Source organism: Zingiber officinale, chromosome 1A (genome assembly GCF_018446385.1).
Source record: "Zingiber officinale cultivar Zhangliang chromosome 1A, Zo_v1.1, whole genome shotgun sequence".
NCBI lineage: Eukaryota > Viridiplantae > Streptophyta > Magnoliopsida > Zingiberales > Zingiberaceae > Zingiber > Zingiber officinale.
This window is the reverse complement of record NC_055987.1, coordinates 153,075,071-153,096,624: the sequence shown is the minus strand read 5'-3', so window position 1 is coordinate 153,096,624 and position 21,554 is coordinate 153,075,071. Positions and strand designations below refer to the sequence as shown.

The 21,554-nt window shown below is 37.9% G+C and overlaps 2 protein-coding genes across 2 annotated transcripts; both read left to right on the top strand.

Annotated features, from left to right (window-relative positions):
- Positions 1-14,526: 14,526 nt before the first annotated feature.
- LOC122011334 (NDR1/HIN1-like protein 1) lies at positions 14,527-15,350 on the top strand. The gene has a single exon (XM_042567723.1). The coding sequence runs from the start codon at positions 14,536-14,538 to the stop codon at positions 15,178-15,180; it is 645 nt and encodes a 214-aa protein (XP_042423657.1). The 5' UTR covers positions 14,527-14,535; the 3' UTR covers positions 15,181-15,350.
- A 570-nt stretch (positions 15,351-15,920) lies between these two features.
- LOC122038024 (40S ribosomal protein S10-1-like) lies at positions 15,921-21,328 on the top strand. The gene is made up of 5 exons (XM_042597564.1): positions 15,921-16,052; positions 16,134-16,182; positions 16,314-16,596; positions 16,686-16,824; positions 20,977-21,328. The coding sequence occupies exons 1-5, from the start codon at positions 16,050-16,052 to the stop codon at positions 21,055-21,057; spliced, it is 555 nt and encodes a 184-aa protein (XP_042453498.1). The 5' UTR covers positions 15,921-16,049; the 3' UTR covers positions 21,058-21,328.
- Positions 21,329-21,554: the final 226 nt, after the last annotated feature.

Below are 21,554 nucleotides of genomic sequence, written 5' to 3'. Positions count from 1 at the left end.
TCGGAAGTCACTAAGACATCCTCATACCTCCAGACAGGCCTCCATGAGCAACGCATCCCTCCATCAGGTGGTTGGCAAAAGGTGCCCGCTCCACAGGTGGTAACTCCATAGGATATGCAGCAGTCTCTGGAGCAGCACCTGGGCAGCATAGTGCGACAGCCTGAGGTACCCATAGAGAAGTGGCAACAGGGTCTGCCCCCACAGGTGACGTGACACTGGTCGCCTACGTGTCCCTCCATAGCCGGTAGTCTCCAAGGATGTAGCCCACCCTCGAATGAGGCACCATAAGTGTAAGTGCCACCAGGGGCGGGAAGAGTAGACAAAGTGCCCAAGCATGGGTACAATATGTAGATTTTTTCCCTCCTTTTTTTCTTTCTTTTTTTTTTAATTTTTTTTCTTTTTTTTTTCCTTTTTTTTATATATAATAATAATAGATATGTACAAGATCTCTCCTCACAAAATGCAGCAGGTCCTCTCTAGTGGTGTATCATGATTAGTATGTCTAATCATGATTGTATATTGTGTTGGATCGAGTCGCACATGAGAGGGGGGAGGGTGAATCACGTGGTTTTGAAAACTTTTTTATTTTTGAAATTTAAAAGATAAGTACGCAGTGGAAAATTAAGAAGAAAAAAAACACAAGAAAAAATGGTTGGTTTTACTTGGTTCGGAGCCTTCAGCGACTCCTACTCTGAGACCTAGGTCCCGTAGACCTATAGATGGGTAATCCACTAAAATGTCTCTTCTGGTACCTCCGGAAGAGGGAATCAAGTACAAAGAAAGTTAGAATAAGTATAACACCCTGCACTTATTCTTTTGCAATAATTAATTATAAAAAAAGAAACTTTCGTTATCGACACGTATGAATCGAAGTGAGAGTGCTCGAGTGTCAGTGTTGATGTGCCGACCATGATCATAAGTCCTCAGAGCAGTAGCCGGGCGTAGCACCTTCGTAGCAAAGTCGCAGCAGGATGCCGGAGTAGTCGAACTTCAAATAGACGCATAGTAGCTCGTATAGTAGTTGTTGAATGAAGCTTGGTCGAGATTGCCTTAAATAGGGCATGGAAGGAGCCTTCCATTGGTGTTGAAGGCACCTCCAATGAGAGAAATTTTATCCCGACTTTGCTGGACCTTATTTGTGCCAAGATCCAAATTTTATCCCTTGGAAGGCGCCTTCAAGCCATTGAAGGTGCCTTCCATGAACAGTGCGAAGACGGCTTCTAATGCTTTAAGGTGCCTTCGAGTACTGTTCATCCAAAGACTTTTTGCTCCTTTTACTCTGCAAGTTGTGTTAGTCTAAAACTAAAACATCTAACCTGTAAAACAAAGTTATCACAGTGAAAATAAGAAGTAGTAATTAACTCCTGTCCTCTTAGGACCAAGAACTAGTTAACGCCTCAGATTAGGGATCCAAAATGGACCTAATCTAGACTGACACCTGCTACCCTTCAATTGGGCCGCGTCCTCACAAAGTCACTCTCCTCTAGTGACTTACCTTTACTTACCATCTTATAGCCAGTTGACTAGTCTTCTAACCCACCAGGTCTTCATGTCAGTTGTCTAGTCCGCAGACCCAACTGGACTTCTACCGATTGTCAGTCCCTCGGACCCAACCAGACTTTTTGCCAGATATCCAGTCGGCTCATTGACCTATATAGACTTCACACCAACTATTCGATCCCGTGGACCTAGCTAGATTTCAACCTAGTGTCTAGTCCTTTGGAATTGTCAATTCCTGCACACTTGGTAACCCAATTAGATCACACCTAACTTAACTTACTTGTCATTTATTAAAACATGAGTCAGACCGTTAGTGCAAAAACTACACCAACAATCTTCTCCTTTTTGATGCAATGACAACCTGGGTTAAGTTAGAAAAAATATATAACAGATGCACATAAAATTATTCTAAGAGAAGCAATACACACAAAAAAATGAGATAGTTAGTTTCGTTCTCTTTATCATTTTTGGAGTTAAGTTATTCTAATTTTCATTTGTTTTCTAACTTAACCCCTAACCCTCCTCCTTTGACATTCATCAAAAAAATATGAGTAGATAACAGAAAAATGTGTGATAAGTAAAGTAATCAGTGAGAATAATAAAATTTTTTAAAAAAAAACTTTCAGGATTATTGGGGAAAGGAGTTAAAAGAGTTTTATAAACTTAAAAAAAACTTTCATCAAAACACTTGTATTTTATAAAAATATCATAATTTTGTGCAAGGAAAGTTTAGAATTTTTATAATAGATTTTGAAAGATAACTTTTACAAAACTAATTGTAAAGTTTAAAGTTCAAATAGTTTTGAAGAAACTTTTAAGGTAATTTTTAAAAATAGCATAATAGTGGTTTTGAAAAGTACTTCTGTATTAAAAAAATAATTTTGAAATGGGTTTTGAAGAATTTTTGAATAAGGAATTTCAAAGTATCTTAAACAAGAATTTGAAAATATTTTCATAATTTCTTCAAGATATCTTAGGATAAGTTGTATTATATTTCTCAACCTACTTGCAAAATGTAGTCAACATGATCTGGAAACATAATTTTTCAAAAAGAATTTTAGAAAAGTTTGAGTGTGTTTTTGAAAATATTTTTCAAAGTATATTTAAAGTAGTTTTCAAAGACACTTTGTATTTTAAAATTAGTTTTAAATATCTTCCCCCTAAATCTGATATTAAAAATAATCTAAACACTTAGAAAGTGTCATTCCATGTCTAATTAGTAGTTACTAACTGACTATCAGAAAATACAGTATTCACTTGGTTAGTCAAGTTAAGTATATATGTCTAGTTAGTATTTAACTAAGATGGATTATTTAACCTGATCACTATAATTTGGTATTTCTCACCCAGACTTGTGTTGATGCACAAATATAAACATCTTAAGTTCAGGCAAAAGACCTATGCATCTCACGTCATTCTAGTTTTGGACTACACAATCAAGGGAATCCTAGTGTATTTGTGAGATGCTCAAGTCTTAGATCTATAGGAACATACTTTTTATGGATCTGATCTAGACTAAGGCTAAAATTAATTTTGAAAGTCTAAGGAAAATGGAAATTTTAAGAAAGTAAGAAATTTTTCATAGAATTTGCAAATTGTTTAGAAAATGTTTGGAAAGTAGCACACCTAGTCTATGAAGCACATTCCTAATTTGAACAAGCAACAAAGGTAAAGACTGGCATATAGTATATGTCCAAATAGTCACAGAATCCAAACATGCACTATATAATGAATAAGGTCAAAGCTAATCATCAGTTGGAGGTGGTGGAGGCTGCTCAGGTGCTCACACAGACCGTAGGATTAACTGAAAGCCAATGGTTATCTCCTCCTAGAGAGCAGAGAAGCTGATAGTCATCTCTCCCCGAATGGCGTTGAATCTATCCAAGACTAGCTGCCGAAGCTATGTGGAGGACTCCTCGAGTCGAGCCAGTAGGTCCTCGACAGATAGTGAGGTCGAGGGTTGGGTAAGAGTCATAGGGTGTCCGTAAAGCTCCTCGATTGTAAAGGCTGACAACTCCTCTCCCTCGTCCGAAATGATAGGTGGGAAATCCTCCTCGGCCTCACCTGGTATTTCTGGTTGTAATCCTGCTCTCCAAACTAGTCCCCCCTAAGCAGTAATGTCTATATGCATTAATGCAAATTAACGCTGACCAATCTCATCATATGCACTAAGACGAGTGGTCGTACCTTGTGTCATACTACCCCTATGGATGAGAACATATATGTCAGAATGTGACAATATGACATGTGAACTTGTAACCTAGTGATGAGACTGGACGCATGAATGGCATTGTGAAATAATGTTTAATGCAATGTCGATGTTAAGGCACTGGCATAGTGCATATAGGAAGAATGAATGAGATGGTTGCATCATCACAATGCTGCGAGATGTGATCAGTAGAATGCAAGTGGTCAGAACTTCATATAAAATATAGTCCTGTACCCTGAGTGAGAGTGACTTAAAGTCAGTGACTGTAGGTAATCTCTCCTTTCCAAAGAAATACATGTAGATAGTGTCTAACGTAATATGGGAGTAGGGTTCACCAAATGACAGATCCCTACTAGGGTAACACAAAAATGAGCAGGCTGACCTCCTGAGTCCTAGGTCGTCATACAACAAAGTGGGGGAAAACTGAAAGTCCTTCCCACCAACTCTAGTGGAATAGGTCAGGTCATCAATTTTATCAAGATTGTTATAAAACTATGCATATAAGTCTAGATTTACTACATGACTACAGTAAACTAGCCTATCCAACTGGTAGTGATCTATAATTTCTACAATAGGAGTGCAGTACTGGGTAAAGAAAGTCGTACTTAGATATCTAGATTTTAATGCAACATATGTATGCTTCAGAAAATCTAATCTAAGCTGCTCAGTGGGAAACCTAGTATTAGTAGATGTGACATTACTAGGTCTAGGGGTAACATGTTGTCATTTTCAACAGCATATAAGCACAGATTGACAAAGAAAATACATACATAATCAAATATTGACTAGATAAATTGAGTTAAGGTATACCTATGAGGTATTTTTGAGGTTTAGAGATGAGAAATCGTAGGAGAGACCTGTGGAAGGCGCCTTGTTGTGCCTGAACTCGCGAACAGAGCATCGCTCTATTCACTGGAAAAGATCTGGCCAAAGACACCTTCAGTTTTGATGGAAGACACCTTCGATGTGTTGTGGAACGCGCCTTCAACTGACCGAAGGCGCCTTCGGTTAGTTAGGGCGGGATTTTTCCCGCCTTTCCGAGGGCGCCTTCGATGGTCTCAGAGGCGCCTTCGGTTAGTGCCATTTTTTTTTTAAGTATTAAGTTTTAAGTTTAATTTAGGTTTTTAATTTTAAGTTTTTAATTTTAAGTTTAATTTTATTTTTTTTTAATTTAAGTTTTAATTTTATTTTTAAAATTTAAATTTATTTAGTTTAATTTAATTTTATTTAATTTAGTTTATTTTTAATTTATTTTAATTTATTTAGTTTATTTGATTTAATTTTGATCCGTAATCATCTCACCTGATTTATGTTTTCAATCAGGGTATCATATAATTTTGTGAGATAAGTTTAGATGGAATTTTTAGGGTTGAGTTTAACTTTATGTTAGATTTAAGTTTAGCTTTGGGTTCAACAAATAGATATTCTTCGAATAAACTTCTGGACTATGGTGAGTTATCTGGACATCATTATAGTAACTATGTCTTTGAGGTTTTTCAAATAGTCCTATCCACTAAACTTAGTATAAAACTTTGGTCTAACTAGTTAAGATTCATAAGGGGTAGCTTCAGTTAGTTCCACTAAAACAAATGCAACAGGTCGAAGCCATTTCTTCCTAGACATGCATAAACAGAGTTTTCCTAACCTACTATCATCCAAAACTTCACCAGTACCGTTGATCAAGTTAAACTTTTATCCCTTGTTGACTAATCCTAATTACCCAACCGGGTAAACTATTATTTTGGAGGTGCCAACTAATTTGGATCGAGTCTCTCCCTGAATTATTTGGCTAGGTTTAAGTTTTGGGTTTGTGTCGATTACTTTTATAATTATAGTAGATTTAGTGGTAATTTGAGTTTGTTTTGTAGTTATTTGATTTAACTTTATTTGAATTTACATTGTTTGATTTTATCTTATGTTTTAGTTTGGAATTTAGTTTTGAAGGTTTATTTTGATTTGGTTTTGAATTAATAGGTTTAGTTGGATTTGGTTTTAAATAATAAATTTTATTTTTAGGTTCATAACAATGATTGAGTCTTACTTGTGTGGTTAAACATGCTTTCAGAACCCAGACTTTAGTTAGTTTCTTATTTTAACTTATTAGTGATGTAAACATTTTGTTAGTCAAGCTGGTCTTGTATCCGAGTCTGGATTTATTGTATACAACTCTTTGTGATCCAAGTATCATGTCGAGGTACTTGGATCTAGTTGTGAATTTCTCAAGTAGTTTTTTTAGTTCAACTACTTCACCTTTCAATCTGAAATTTTTATTTAAAGTAAATTATACCTCATCGGAACCTTCGGAAATGAGTGCGGACTCGTGGCTCGATTTAGGTTCGGACCTGTCTTCTAGGTCGCTTTTCGATTCTGGTCTATAAGCCATCAGCATAAGGTAGTTGATGTGCTTCGATTCATCGCCATCTGATTTCTCTGCGGATGATTCATCCCAAGTCGCCTAGAGGGCTTTCTTCTTCTTGAGATTTGGGCAGTCGATCTTGTAGTGCCCCTTCTTGTTGCATCCAAAGCATGTGATGTTTGACTTGTTGTTGGGGTTAGAGGTGGAGTTGATTTTTTGCAGGTCTTTTTTGGTGAAATTCTTCTTTCTCCTGGTAAACATCTTCCTTACCAGGTTCACCAGGTATTCTTCATTGTCTGAGTCTTGGTCAGACTCAACTTCAAGTTTTGGTTTGGTTCTGGATTTTTCTTTTGATGATCTTGCAATAAAGACAACATCTTTCTCGAGTTTAGCGTTAGTCTGCTCATGTAGATCCAATTCACAAAAAAGTTCATTTAACTTTAACTTGGATAAGTTCCTCGAAATCTTATAGGCATCCACGATGGATGCCCATAGTGCATTTCGAGGAAATGTGTTTAGAGCGTACCTTATAAGATCATGATTCTCTATCTGGTGGTCAATTGTGTGAAGTCCGTTGAGGATGTCATTTATCCTCGCATGTAGCTGATTTGTAGTCTCATCTTCCTGTATTTTTAAATTAAATAATTTATTTAAATATATATCTTTTTTCGTTACCTTTACGTTGTTGGTTCCCTCATGTAGTTTTATGAGTTTGTCCCATAGCTCCTTGGCGTTTTCATGTGAGCCGACGTGGTTCAACTCCTCCTTTGTTAACCCACATTGGATTATGTTGAGAGCCTTGAAATCAATTTGGGTCTTCTTCTTCATTTCTGGATTTTAATTTTCTGGGTTTATTGGAATTCCAGCATTGTCAATTGGCGCCTTGTACCCTTTGGTGATGCTGAACCATTGGTCAAAGTCAGTTTTCAGGTACACCTCCATCCACTTCTTCCAGTATGGAAAATCATCCCCATTGAAGAGTGGGGGATGAACGGTGTTGTACCCTTTGTTTTGGGTCATTTAGAACTGTAGTTAGAAAATTGAAGAAAGGTACCAAGACTTGGTTTTGGATTAATAGAGTTTAAGAAGAAGAATAAAAAACTTCGAGGAACTCGAGTGGTGTTGCACCAAGTTCGAGTTAAAAGCCGAACGAGAAATCGTTATTTGAAAGGGTAAGTTCTACCAATTCAAATTGAGTGTGAAAAACTATAATTTGAAAAGAAAAGAAAATAATTCCCCCTGGCTTGATTGGTGGTTGCACCAATTCAGAGCAGAACATACTCTAATACCACTTGTTGGATCAAGTCGCACGTGAGGGGGGGGGGGTGAATCACGTGATTTTGAAAACTTGTTTCTTTTTGAAATTTAAAAGATAAGTACGCAGCAGAAAATTAAGAAGAAAAAATATAAGAAAATGCGATTGGTTTTACTTGGTTCGGAGCCTTCGGTGACTCCTACTCCAAGACCCAGGTCCCGTGGATCTATCAATGGATAATTCACTAAAATGCCCCTTCCGGTACCTCCGAAAGAGGGAATCAAGTACAAAGAAAGTTAGAACAAATGCACCACCCTGCACTTGTTCTTTTGCAATAATTAATTAGAAAAAAAAGAAACTTTTGTTACCGACACGTATGAATCGAAGTGAGAGTGCTCGAGTGTCGGTGTCGATTTGTCGGTCGCGATTAGAAGTCCTTAGAGCAGTACTCGGGTGCAGCACCTTCATAGTAGAGTCGCAGCAGGATGCCGGAGTAGTCTGAACCTCAAATAGATGAATAGTAGCTCGTATAGTAGTTGTTGAATGAAACTTGGTTGAGACTGCCTTAAATAGGGCACGAAAAGCACCTTCAATTGGTGTTGAAGGAGCCTCCAATGAGAGAAATTTTATCCCAACTTTGCTATGCCTTATCTGCACCGAGATCCAAATTTTATCCCTTGGAAGGTGCCTTCAAGCCATTGACGGCACCTTCCAATACTTGAAGGCGCCTTCGAGTACTGTTCATCCGAAGACTTTTTGCTCCTTTTGCCCAGCAAGTTGTGTTAGTCCAAAACTAAAACATCTAACCTGTAAAACAAAGTTAGCACAGTGAAAATAAGAAGTAATAATTAGCTCCTGTCCTCCTAGGACCAAGAACTAGTCAAGGTCTCAGATTAGGGATCTAAAATGGACCTAATCTGGATCGACGCCTACTATCCCTCAACCAGGACGCACCCTCACAAAGTCACTCTCCTCCACTGGCTTACCTTTACTTACCATCTTGCAGTCGGTTGACTAGTTTTCTGACTCACCAGGTCTTCATGCCAGTTATCTGATCCATAGACCCAACTAGACTTCTACCGGTTTTCGATCACTCGGACCCAACTGGACTTTCTGCCAGATATCCGGTCAGTCCGTTGACCTATCTGGAGTTCGCACTAGCTATCCGGTCCCACAGACCTAGCTAAATTTCAGGCTGGTGTCGGTCCTTTGGACTTGTCAATTCCTGCACACTAGGTAACCAAATTAAATCAAAAAACACCTAACTTAACTTACTTGTCATTTATCAAAACCTGAGTTAGACCGTTAGTGCAAACTGCACTAACATATTACTCCTTTGAGACTTGCAAAGGCTTGAGATGGAGGTCATCACAACAACTGCTCAGTTCATCCATTGCAATATTCGGTGTTAGGTTTGTGGGAGGGGATTCTTGGTGACGTTTATTTATGAGCTTCACTCTATTGTTACTCGACGGTCATTATGGGAGGCACTTATGAAGCTTGGGGAGACTATCTCTGAGGTGTGGTTGATCATGGGGGATTTCAATTCGATATTATAAATCTATGATAAGAAAGTAGACTCTTCGGTCACAAACCATGAAATGAGGGATTTTCTAATATTTGCTCATCATGAGGTTTAGTGAATCTCTATTCCATTGAATGTCAGCTCGCTTGGTCCAATGATACAATTTCTTACAAAATGGATATAAGTTTGGTGAATTCATATTGGTAGATGGCAAAATTTGATACTTATACTGCGTTCACGACTCTCGGATGCTTATCAGATCATTCTTGTGGCATAGTGCACATCCTAGCGAAAGATCTGGCTCTGAATCAACCATTCAAGTTTCTTAATATGTGGTCGCTGTATGAGGACTTCAAAAGGGTGGTGGAAGACTCATGGGCAACCTCGGCCATTAGGAATGCTCAATTTATTCTCAAGACGAAATTGAGCTAGTTGAAGGTGTTGGTGCGGTTAACACTAACAGTCTAACGTAGGTTTTGATGAATGACAAATCAAGTTAAGTTAGGTTTGTCGTGATCTAACACTCTGACCGAGTGTGCAGACGAAGTCCAGACAGGTCGACGGGCTGACCGGATGTTTGGCACGAAGTCCAGCTAGGTTGACAGGCTGACCGGATAGCTGGCAAGAAGTCCAGCTAGGTCGACAGGCTGACCAGATAGCTGGCGAGAAGTCCAGACGGGTCGAAGGGCTGACCGGACGTCTGGCAGGTAAGTAAGGTAAGTCATTAGAGGGGAGTGACTGTGAGGGCGCGTTCCCGGGAAGGGGACATTAGGCGTCGATCCGACTTAGATCCATTTTGGATATCTAAGTCGAGATCGTGACTAGATTCCGGTCTCGGAAAGACGGAATCTAAGTCATACTTTTTATGTCAAACTTATAAACTGTGCTAACACTTTGTTTTGCAGGATATACACCATTTATTTGTCTCGGACTAACCGTGTCTTGTAGGAAAACTGGTTCCTGAAGCAAGGTGGTCTGGGCGCCCGGAAGGGATCCAGGTGCCCGGGAGGCAAAACTCATCCTGATCGCGCGTCGCCACGTGGAGCTTGCTGGTTGGACCTGCCACGTCCCACCAGGGCGCCCAGAAGGGATCCAAGCGCCCTAGCCTCCTATATAAGGAGGGTCAAAGGCAGAGCACAAAACACAACTCAGAATTCTCAGAGTGCTTGCTCTGCTGCTCTACGCTTCAGCGACGCTAACGAAGCTCCGACAACTCGCTCCTGTTCTTTTAATTTCCTCCTTTGTCGGTATAAGCTTTGTTTTATTTTCATTAGCACTTCTGTACTTAACTTTCTGTAATCAAATATTCGAACTGCTAGTGGATTGCCCAACGAAAGCACTCGACGAGTGCGGGCCTTGGAGTAGGAGTCGACACAGGCTCCGAACCAAGTAAAACCCAACTATGTTAGCCTTGCCTTGCTTTCTTACTTTGTCTTTACTCTATTTCCGCTGTACGCTTAACTCTTTTTGAACGAAAGTTTTAATTGATATTCACCCCCCTCCCCCCTCTATTGAACGCTTACGATCCAACAGAAGGGTCAATTAAGGAATTGAACAAGAAATAATCTCAGCATATTTTAGAAAAGCCAAGAAGGGTACATGCAGATTTGAAAGAGGTACAAAAAGGTATTCTAGAGGGAGGGGCTATCCCTATGGACTATGAGCATATATGGAAGTAAGTCACTCTCCTTGTGGAGTCATAGAATCAATTCTATCAACAAAGGACAAAGAATATTTATCTAAGGAGCTCGGATAACTGCACCAAATTTTTTCATGATGTGGTGAAGAGGAGAAACAAGAGGAATGTTATTATTACACTCGATAAAAGAAATTGAGATCAAACAATAAGTTTGGATGAGGTGGCAAATGAGTTTGTGGACTTCTTTCATGCTCTACTTAGGCAAACGGTGTCGTGTAGCCCTATGGACAGCAATGGACTTCCTGAAAGTCGGATAACTAATACCCAATCCGAGGATTTGATCAGACTAATGGGTGTGGAAGAGATTAAGGTAGCCCTATACAAGGTCTGGATGGATATAAAGCGAAGTTCTTTACCTCATCATAGGATATAGTTGGTTCAGAGTTTATTGTAGCGGTACAAAAGTTCTTTCAAAGTGGGAAGTTGCTAAAACAATGGAATCACTCTTTAATACCAAGGCGGATCATGCTCCGGGAGTTTAGAATTATCAGCATATATCTTGTTGTAATGTCTTCTGCAAGATATTGTCAAGGTGTTGGTCAGCCAGTTAGCTATGATATTGGGGTATTTGTTGGATCTGACACAAGCGACTTTTGTAAAGGGCGGTTTATAGATGACAACATCAACATAACCCAAGAGCTACTATGGAAGTATATATGTAAAAGAATCTCGCTAAGGTGCATGATTAAGGTGGATTTGAAGAAAACATTTGATATGGTGGATTGTGATTTCCTCATGGCGACCCTTGTTGCTTTTTATTCTCCCCAACAATATTATGATTGGATTAGGGAATGTGTCACCATGGTTTATTATTCTATCCCCCTAAACGGTGGCCTTCATAGATTCTTTAGTGGAAGACGTGATCTGAGGCAAGGTGACATCTTATCACTCTTATTTTTTTGGTTTATGCAATGAAGTATTATCCAGAAGATTACAAATAGCTTCTGCGTTGCCCTCTTTTCACTTCTATTCCATGTGTAAAGATAGGGATGTAAACGAGTCGAACCAATCCGAACAGTATTAAGCTCGAGCTCGACTCATTTAAGTTATATTCAGGCTCGAGCTTGGCTCGAGCTCGAATCAAATTTTCATCACAAGGCTCGAGACTCACTCGTTTTGGAATTACTAAGCTCGCGAATAGTTCAAGCTTGGCTCTTTAATTTATTAGCTTGATTATCATAGTTAACGAGCCTAAGTCATTAAGCGAGCTCGAGCTCATTTTCAAGCTCATTTTAGAGCTTGTTTTTTGGCTCGTTTTAAGGCTCATTTTGCAGACTTGTTAAGCGAGCTCGAAAACTCATTTGAATAAATATTCAACAAACCTAACAACTAAAATAATATAAACTCAACACATCATTAAACATCCCAAATTACTATATTAAACTTTCAAACTCAACACACCATTGAACATGTTCACGAGCCCTTTAATTGAGCCGAGCTCGAGTTCAAGAGCTTATAAATGAACATGTTCTCGAGCCCTTTAAACAAGCCGAGCTCGAGCCCGAGTTCACGAGCCTATAAATGAACACGTTCTCAAGCCCTTTAAACGAGACAAGCTTGAGCCCTTTAAACGACCCGAGCTCGAGCGTATAAACGAACATGTTCGTGAGCTCACGAGCCAAATATCCTAAGCTCAAGCTTGGCTTGATAAAATTGTCGAGCTCAAAATTGAGTTCGAGCTTGGCTCGATAAGCTAAACGAATGAATTCGAATGAGTTTTTTACCGAATCGAGCTCCGAATAGTTCATGAACCGTTTGGTTCATTGACAATCCTATGTAAAGAGATTAGAGTCACTCACCTTATATACGTAAATAATTTGATGTTGTTTACTCGAGAAGATGAACCCTCCATCATGTGGTTCGCAAGCTATTTGGAGTGATTCAAGAATGAAGCGGGGTTGAGGGTTAATCCATTGAAATCTCACATGTATATAGCAGGAGTTGATGATAACATAAAGGGTCGGTTGCTTCAACATATTGGGTTTAAAGAATGTACATTCTCAATTCGGTACTTGGGGATTCCACTTGCGGCGAAGAAGTTACAGATTGCCAACTATGGTCCTTTACTCGATGATATTATAAGGAAGATAAATGCTTCGCTGAAGCACACCTTATCATATGCGAGACAATTAGAATTGGTAAGATCGGTCCTACAAGGAATGAGATGTTATTGGTTTTCTATACTCCCTATTCCTGGTGGTGTCCTTAAGAAGATCAAATTCATATGTTGAATGTTTATTTTGTCTTCGAAGCAACCTCCGATATCGTGAACTACCATTTATTTTTCTAAATATGATGGGGGATATGGACTTCGGGACCTTCATGCATGAAATGATTCACTACTATGCAAAACACTATGGGGCATTCAATCCAAAACTGACTCACTATGGCTGAAATGAGTGCGCCAACACTACATCAACGGTACTGGATTTTGGCATTGGGAAGTCAAGGCTTCATACTTATCTCTTATTAAACAGTTTGTGGACATTCAGAACAAGATCCAAAGGGCTACAGATGGAAATGGTGTAGTGAGTATGATGATGATTGAGTGGTTCACGGTGGAGAAGAAAGGGATTGCAAATGCTTATGAGTTCTTCAAATTGAGAGGCCTGGTGGTGGCTTGGGAACCAATAGTTTGGAGGTCGGAGATCATGCGAAAGCACCATTTCATTGTATGACTATTTGCATATGAGAAGCTACGAACAATGAATAGGATGTCATATGAACTGAACAAGGCTTGTGTGTATGTTGAGTCAAACGACCACTTGTTTTTAAAGTGCCCCATCACTTGTACTTTATGGGACACAGTGAAACGATGGATAAAGATAAGTTATGAGGTCCATTCAGTAGATGAGCTATTTCAAATCCTTAGGCAGTACTATAAAGGTTCCAATCGCAAAATGAAGGCTCGAAATCTTAGTGTTTCAAGTATGATATATATCTTGTAGGAGGCCTGCAATAGATGTTGCTATGAGAGGATGACTCCAAATGTTGATAAGATACTTCACAAGATCCAAATACATGTGTTTCATTTTGTAGACCTGTATTGAAAGTGAGTAGTTGTGGATGGTTTGTGTCCGTGTGCCAGTGTGCTTGTTTACATGTGTTTCTGTTTACAGGTGGGTAGAGGTGTTTATCTCATATGTTGAGGTAGTAACTCCATTTTTATGATTGTATCTTTCAATTTGGTTGACTGAGCTCATGACCTCTTGGCTCTTGAAGTATTTATAATACATTTACTTAATTCTACATAAGGGTTCTAATACCCCCTAACAATTGGTTCATGCAATGATATTATTGTCAATAGGCTTGAGGTCAATTTCCAGCGGGTACAGAATATCCCGTTTATTGTCTCAACCCTTCCTTACATGTGCTATTGTAATCCACAAACTCAAAATACAAAAATATAATTCATAGAAATTACTAACAAGATCTAAAATATCAAAAAAAAAATTAAAATTATAAAAAATATTTTACTAAAAATAATAAAAAGATAAAAAAAAAAATCCTCTTGCATCATTACGTTGGGTAAAATTGTCGTCGTGTTGTTAGAAATCAGGGTTCGAAAATAATCTCTTAGAATAAGACCGAATACAATATACTCTCCTTAAAATTTCAGGAACTTTGTTTGCGGGCTAACTTTTATGTTCATGTTTTGATTGATTTCTTATCGTTTTAATCCTTTGAAGCACTTCGAAATGAATGATGCACATCCACTATATATTCCCTCGCCTTTTTTCCCATCTTTGAATCAGCTTTTGATCCCAATTGATTCCTTGCAAACTTCGGCTGCAACACTTTCTTTGTTTTTTTTATGGAAGAGATAATTGAGTCTTTTCTTTTTTTAAAAAAATAACATAATTTCACTTGTTTCAGTTTTCACAATTAAATTCATTTGTTCATTTTATCGTCCTTTCATTTTTATTTGTTGTGATGTCAATATATACATGTATCCATATTTCCTTCCCAAATCACTGCCTCTTCTCACAACATGTCGGCGAAGGATTCCGACAATCAGGAACCGTGCGGGCGGCGCCATGGCCTCCGCCTCCGCCACCTCCTCACTGGTCTCCTTCTGTTCGTCAGCTTAATCCTTCTCCTCATCCTCATTATCTGGCTCGTCCTACGCCCCTCCAAGCCCAAGTTCTACTTACAAGCCATCTCCATCTACCAGCTCAACATCACCGGCGCCGGAGGAGCAGCTCCCAACCTCCTCACCGCTGTCCTCCAGACCACCCTCTCCTCCCGCAACCCCAACGACCGCGTTGGAATCTACTACGACGATCTGCGCGCCTTCGCCGCCTTCAATGGCCAGCGCATCACCACCTCCGCCCCCCTCGCAGCAGGTTACCAGGGCCACCACGACGTCGCCGTGTGGTCCCCGTACCTGTACGGTGCCAGCGTCCCCCTGGCTCCGTACCTCGCTGCCGCCCTCGAGCAGGACCGAGCGACGGGGCTCCTGCTCGTCGAGCTCAAGGTGGAGGGGCGGCTCCGGTGGAAGGTCGGCACGTGGATCTCCGGCCACTACCGTCTGCAGGCCAACTGCCCCGCTTTCCTAACGGTCAGTAACGGCGCCGGCGAGACACCGGCGTTCCGGTTCCAGCAGCAGTTGTCGACCTGCACCATCGACGTCTGAGTACCGAAATCCGACGGCGGCGGGGTGGTAGTAATTAGCTTACTGTTAAATTTAAATTACGAATGCATTAAACTAATATTCGAATTAATTACTAATATTCGAAATATCATACATGTAGAGTTCATTACTGCTCGATGGCCGCTTGTTATGATCTAACTAATAAATGTTATATTGGACTTTCTATAGGAAATAAATTTTTTATTATTATGATCTAATATTCTTGATGTTTATATATGTTCAAAATTTGACAACATAAACACATTTTAATACATCTTGATCCATTATCCCATTATCACATATCAACTATTCTTTCGCCAACTGAGCACCTCTCGTGACGACATGATCCGTTCACCCTATCAAACATCGAACTGGATTTTGGATCCATCGTGATGCTGAATATTTGTAATGTGGCGTATAGGTTCAAATTCATGTATTAATTAGACTTCTTTTGGCTAGCAAAAGGCGGTGGAACAAAGAGAAAAGCTAAGAAAGTAGAAAAATGCTTGTGATGGATTCCATGGCAAAGGTTAAAAAGAATATGCAAAGCGAGACAAATTGATGGAGAAGCAAAAGACCTCCACTCTTTAAAGCTGAGGGAGAAGCACATGATTTTAAAATTTAGAATTAATTTTTAAAATTCCTAATTCATCAAGTTTTTTTTTTTTGTTTTTTTTTATTATTTTTTTTATCTTGATGAATTAGAGTGGGCTTCATTCATAAGCCCAGAACCGGAGGCCGAACATGATCCGGTTCGTATTGACAAGTATAAGTGATAAGATAAGATGCCACGAATTAGGGTTTTGCTTCGCTCTCACGGCGTCATCGCTCGTTGCTTCACCTACGGAGGCCGCGCTGAATCGTGAGCAGCCATGGTGAGAGACAAACGAAGCTTCTGTTTCCTTTGTTCCTAAATGTGAAATTTATTCATCGTTTCATGCATTTATCGTTTTCAGATCATCCCCAAGAAGAACCGCCATGAGATCTGCAAGTACCTCTTCCAGGGTTACTATCTTCTCCTAATTGTAGATTTTAATGCATGAAATTCACTTCTTTATTAGTCATTTTGGTATAAAGGTTCAGTTTTTTTCCCTATTGGGTGTGATTTGATTGATGTATTTTCTCTGTGAGCGTAGAGGGTGTGCTTTACGCGAAGAAGGATTATAACCTCGCCAAGCACCCGGAGATCGATGTGCCGAACCTTCAGGTGATCAAACTTATGCAGAGCTTCCAGTCGAAGGAGTACGTGAGGGAAACCTTTGCGTGGCAGCACTACTACTGGTATCTCACCAATGATGGTATTGAGTTCCTAAGAACCTACCTTAATCTTCCCTCGGAAATTGTCCCTGCGACCTTGAAAAAGTCTGCAAGGCCTCCTGCACGCCCATTTGGCTCTGGCCCTCCTGGAGACCGTCCAAGGTGCTACCATGCGCCAATTTAAAGTTTCTTTTTGCCTCTTTCTTAATGATTATTTGGTTACATCCGATTCCGTATGTTGTTTTCCCCAGAGGGCCACCACGGTTTGAGGGTGATAGACCGAGATTTGGAGATAGGGATGGATACCGTGGAGGACCTCGGCCTGGAGGCCCCTCAGGTGAGGCTGGTGAGAAGGGTGGTGCACCTCCTGAATTCCAGCCTTCTTTCAGGGTATGTATTTCCAGTTAGAATTTATTGTGATTGTAATTGTGATTTGGTTACATGGAGTTGAATAACTATTTCAGATTATCATGGACAAATATGTAGTTTATCTAACTTTTTAGGTAACGCTATAAAAATGTTGTATGGAGCTTAATAAATAACAATCTTTTTCAAGAAACATGAAAAGTTGAATTTGAGCATATTCTGAGCTCACATCAAATGAGTTTAAAAGCAATCCAAATATAGAACATTTTGTTAGCAATTTAATCAAGGCTTTTACTAAATAATAGTTTTAAAAGCAAGTTAACTGCATTTCCTGTGTGTTTAATTTGTGTAATGGTCGGTCCCAAGCCTGAATAAAGGAATGTTGCATTAGATTGTTAGCCAACGTTAAAACTATGATAAATATTCAATGAATGGATCCATTAAACTATTGTGCTAATGCTAAGTTTTTTCCTAGAAGGAATGCGTTGCAGGTTAGACTGTAATATCTCGGTAAAGACTGCTACATCTCTAGAACTTGGATCGGGTGTAGTGCTAAATATATAAAAGTTTGGGTTGTAGGGTCTGACTTTAACGTATTGTTAAGGACCGCTATATCTTCATGAGAATTTGGGTATAGTGTTAAATAGACAAGAGTTCTCACATTATAGGGTAGATAAGAACAAATATGATAGGAAAACTAATAATTTAAGATTTGGACCTTGGAACCTAGAAACCCTCATTGATAAATCAATGGAGGTAGTACATATGATGATTATAAGAAAAATTAATATTTTGTATGTTCAAGAGAGAATGGGTAGGCGAGAAAGCAAAGATGATAGAGAACTCTGGTTTTAAGTTATGATACATACGAAAGAGTAAAACAAAAAATGGAGTGGGGATTGCTGTAGATAGTTCATTAAAGGATGAAGTTATAGAAATAGTTAGAAAAGTTGATCAAATTATAGCTCTTAAGATAATAGTGGTGAATGAAATTATGAACATAATTAGCATATATGCATCGTAAGTAGGATTAGATGAATTACCAAATCAATATTTTGGGACAACTTAGATGAAGTATTACCGAATATTCCGTCAAATAAAATGATTTTAATTGGAGGTGATTTAAATGGGCATGTCGGAGTAAAAAATGAGGAATATGAGAGGGTATATGGGAGTTATGAGTTTGGAACAAGAAATAAAGAAAGAAAAATTATATTAGATTTTGCGATAACATATGACCTTATATTAGCTAATATATTTTTTAAAAAAAAGAGAAGAACACTTAGTTACATTTAAAAGTGAGAATGATAAATCACAAATCGACTTTCTTATCTTTAAGGAAAAGGATATAAAGATTTGTAAAGATTGCAAGGACATTATAGGAGAAAGCTTAACTACCCAACATAAGTTAGTAGTATTAGATATATGCCTCAAACATAATATCAATAGAAATAAAATGAATTAAGTGGTGGAAATTAAAGGATGAGAAGTGAAATATATTTAAGGAGGAGGTAGGAGTACAAGTATTAGGTTAAATATATGGTGACTCTAATACGACATGGGATAAGATGGTATCAAAGTTGAACATAGTAGCTAAGAGTGTACTCGGTGAGTCAAAAGGACATACATCACTAAATAAGGAATCTTAGTAGTAAAATGAGAAAGTGAAGAAAAAACAAATAACTTATAAAAAATTATATATTTGTAAGAATGAGAAAAAATTAAAAAAATATACAATAACTTAGAAAGAGGTTAAGAAGTAGTGAATGAAGCAAATAATGAAACTTTTGAACGATTATATAAAAAATTAGATAAAAAAAAAGGAAAGAGACATTTATGATTTATTGAATAGCTAAAGTGGGATAAAGGAAGACAAGGAATCTTATCCAAATAAAATGTATTAAAGATGAATGTAATAGAGTACTAAGTAAACGATGAAGAAATAAAATGACAGTGGAAGAGGTATTTTCATCAACTTTTTAATGAAGATTTAGGTGACCAACTTAACTTAGATAATTTAAGTAGGTCTAATGAGTATAGAAATTTAAATATTTATCATGGAATTCAAACTTCAGAAGTAGAACAAACTTTTAATGGGACCAAATGATATTTTGATAGAGGTATGAAAATGCCTAGGGAAACAAGGTATTGAATGAAAATAAAAAGAATGTCTAATCAATGGAGGGTAAGTACTTTAGTTCTCTTGTATAAGAATAAGGGAGACATATAAAATTGCACAAACTATAAGAGTATTAAACTAGTGAATCATATCATGAAATTTAGGAAAAGGTAATAGAAAAAAGATTAAGAAAGAAGGTCACAATGACTGAAAATCAATTTGGGTTCATGCCTTGAAGGTCGACAATAGAAGCTATACATCTTCTTAAACAACTAATTGAAAAATATCGAGTGCAAAAACAATATCTACACATGGTATTCATTGACTTAGAAAAAGTTTATGATAGAGTTCTAAGAGAAATTATATGGAGAATTCTAGAAAAGAGAGGTGTTAGCGTAACATATATTAAACTAATTAAGGATATGTACGAGGATGTAACGATCAAAGTAAAGACTTCAAGCAGAGTAACTGAAGCATTTCCAATAAAGATAGGGTTACATCAAGGATCAGTTCTAAGTCTCTATCTTTTTACACTAATTATGGATGAACTCACCACACACATTCAAGACACAGTACCGTGGTGTATGCTGTTTGTAAATGATATTGTTTTGGTAGATGAAATACGTGAAGGAGTAAATGTTAAATTAGAATTTTAGCGGAAAACACTAGAAGGAAAATGTTTTAATCTTAATAGAATAAAGACAAAATATATGGAATTTAAGTTTAGCAATATTAGACGTAATAAGATAATTATTAAGATAAGAGATGATGGAGGGATTGATAGAAATGTCTTACATAGAATACAAGCAGGATGATTGAAATGGAGGAGAGCGTCTGATGTTTTATGTGATCGTAAAGTACCTTTAAAATTTAAAAGAAAGTTCTACAAAATTGCAATTGGATATGTTATGTTATATGGAGTTGAATGTTGGGCTATGACTTGAGCACATGAGCAAAAGATGAGAGTTGCAAAAATGAGGATATTAAGGTGGATGTATGAATATACGAGGATGGACAGAATAAGAAATGAAAGCATAGAGAAAGTCGGAGTTGCATCAATTGGAAGAAAATTCCGAAAGGCACGTTTAAGATAGCACAGATATGGACTTCGATGATCAATAAATGCTTTAGTTAGGCGATGTGAAACTATGACAAACACACATATCAAACGAGGAAGAGGAAAACCAAAAAAGATTTGGTTAGCAACAATAAAATAAGATAAAATTTTTAACCAACAATAAAATAAGCTACAATTTATTTAAGTATAGATAATATAATAGGAGATAGAGTTCAATGACATAAAGGGATTCATATAGTCGACTTCACTTAATGAAATAAGACTTGGTTGTTGTTGTAATATGATATCAAATATGCCAATGAAACTTCGAAATGTTTTAGCAATTTAGATGCACTATTTCACTAGTGTATGTTGTATGCTATAAAATACTTGAATGAGCTTGTTTACATTGATTGATCATGTATGCCCATCCATATATTTTTTTTCCCAAACTGTTTAGGATCTTTGTTTGTGCTGAGCTCCTGAGTTTACAAAAGCCGTTTAGGAATTATGAAAGAATTATTTGATATTTGGGACGCAGGTTGTATAACGAACTATTTTCATTAATCTAAGGAGCCTAGCATAAGCCAATTCTGTTTCTATCCAAATTGATGGAAACTCTAGAAGATAAGAAATACCTCAAATCCATTTGTTATTTGTCTTTCTATATTTGAAGTATTCCATCCGTTCTCTCCTATTTCCTTTCCTCCAACAAAACAGCTTCCCTCCAATGACCAATGTTTTAAGCTAGCACAAACTACAGAAACATTTTCTTATCACTGCCCTATAACTTTTTTCCCCCTACCTCACTTCTTTCCCTAGCCATTTTCTCCCCTTGTAGTTAACACGCCTTAGTTGGGTTCAGAATTCTTGAGATGGTATAAACAGTGGTCGTGCATTTCTATTCACTTGCATATGGTTTATTTCATTCGGGAGACTACAATTTACAACACATTGGTAGCATTCGCATCTCAACTATGGAAATTGTGTAACTGTGCAGGGTGCTGGTGGTGGCAGACCTGGATTTGGCCGTGGAGGTGGAGGATATGGAGCTGGTCCTGCATCTGCTTCGTTTCAGTAGATTTATCCAAATTTAGCCTGCGCGCACAAGAAAATCAAGCACTTAGTTGAATTTGTTTTTCGCTGGTTGGTGTTTGTAATATCTGCAGTTGAGATTCATAGCACTTTCGAAGTTGAGACGAGTCCTTGATTGTAAGGTTAAATTTTCAGTTGAACTTTCTTTTACTTTGTGATGGTTAACAAATTTTGATTGTTCTTGCCACCTCCAAACAGACTTGTGCAGATTTGGATTGGATTTTAGTAGTTAATATTGAATGGTTAAGTTCTATTTACTTTAATTTGGCAATATTAAAGATCACTCATGCACCAAGAGCCTCAGAAACTCATACAAGACATGTCATACATATGTGATTGTTTAAATTCCTCGTGATAGTGGATTGTTCGCTCATGATAGTGAATTGTCCGTTATGATCCATTTTTGCTTTTTAGATTTTCTGTATAGTTGTTAATAGGAAATTTTGGTGGAGATTTTTTTAGGATTAAAATTTATATATTTTC

Excerpts from the sequence above, each read along its gene's own strand:
- LOC122011334 (XM_042567723.1), top strand. The coding sequence starts at position 14,536 with ATGTCGGCGAAGGATTCCGACAATCAGGAACCGTGCGGGCGGCGCCAT.
- LOC122038024 (XM_042597564.1), top strand. Across the intron at positions 16,183-16,313 it reads CTGCAAGTACCTCTTCCAGG|AGGGTGTGCTTTACGCGAAG; the intron begins GTTACTATCTTC and ends CTGTGAGCGTAG. Across the intron at positions 16,597-16,685 it reads CCTCCTGGAGACCGTCCAAG|AGGGCCACCACGGTTTGAGG; the intron begins GTGCTACCATGC and ends TGTTTTCCCCAG.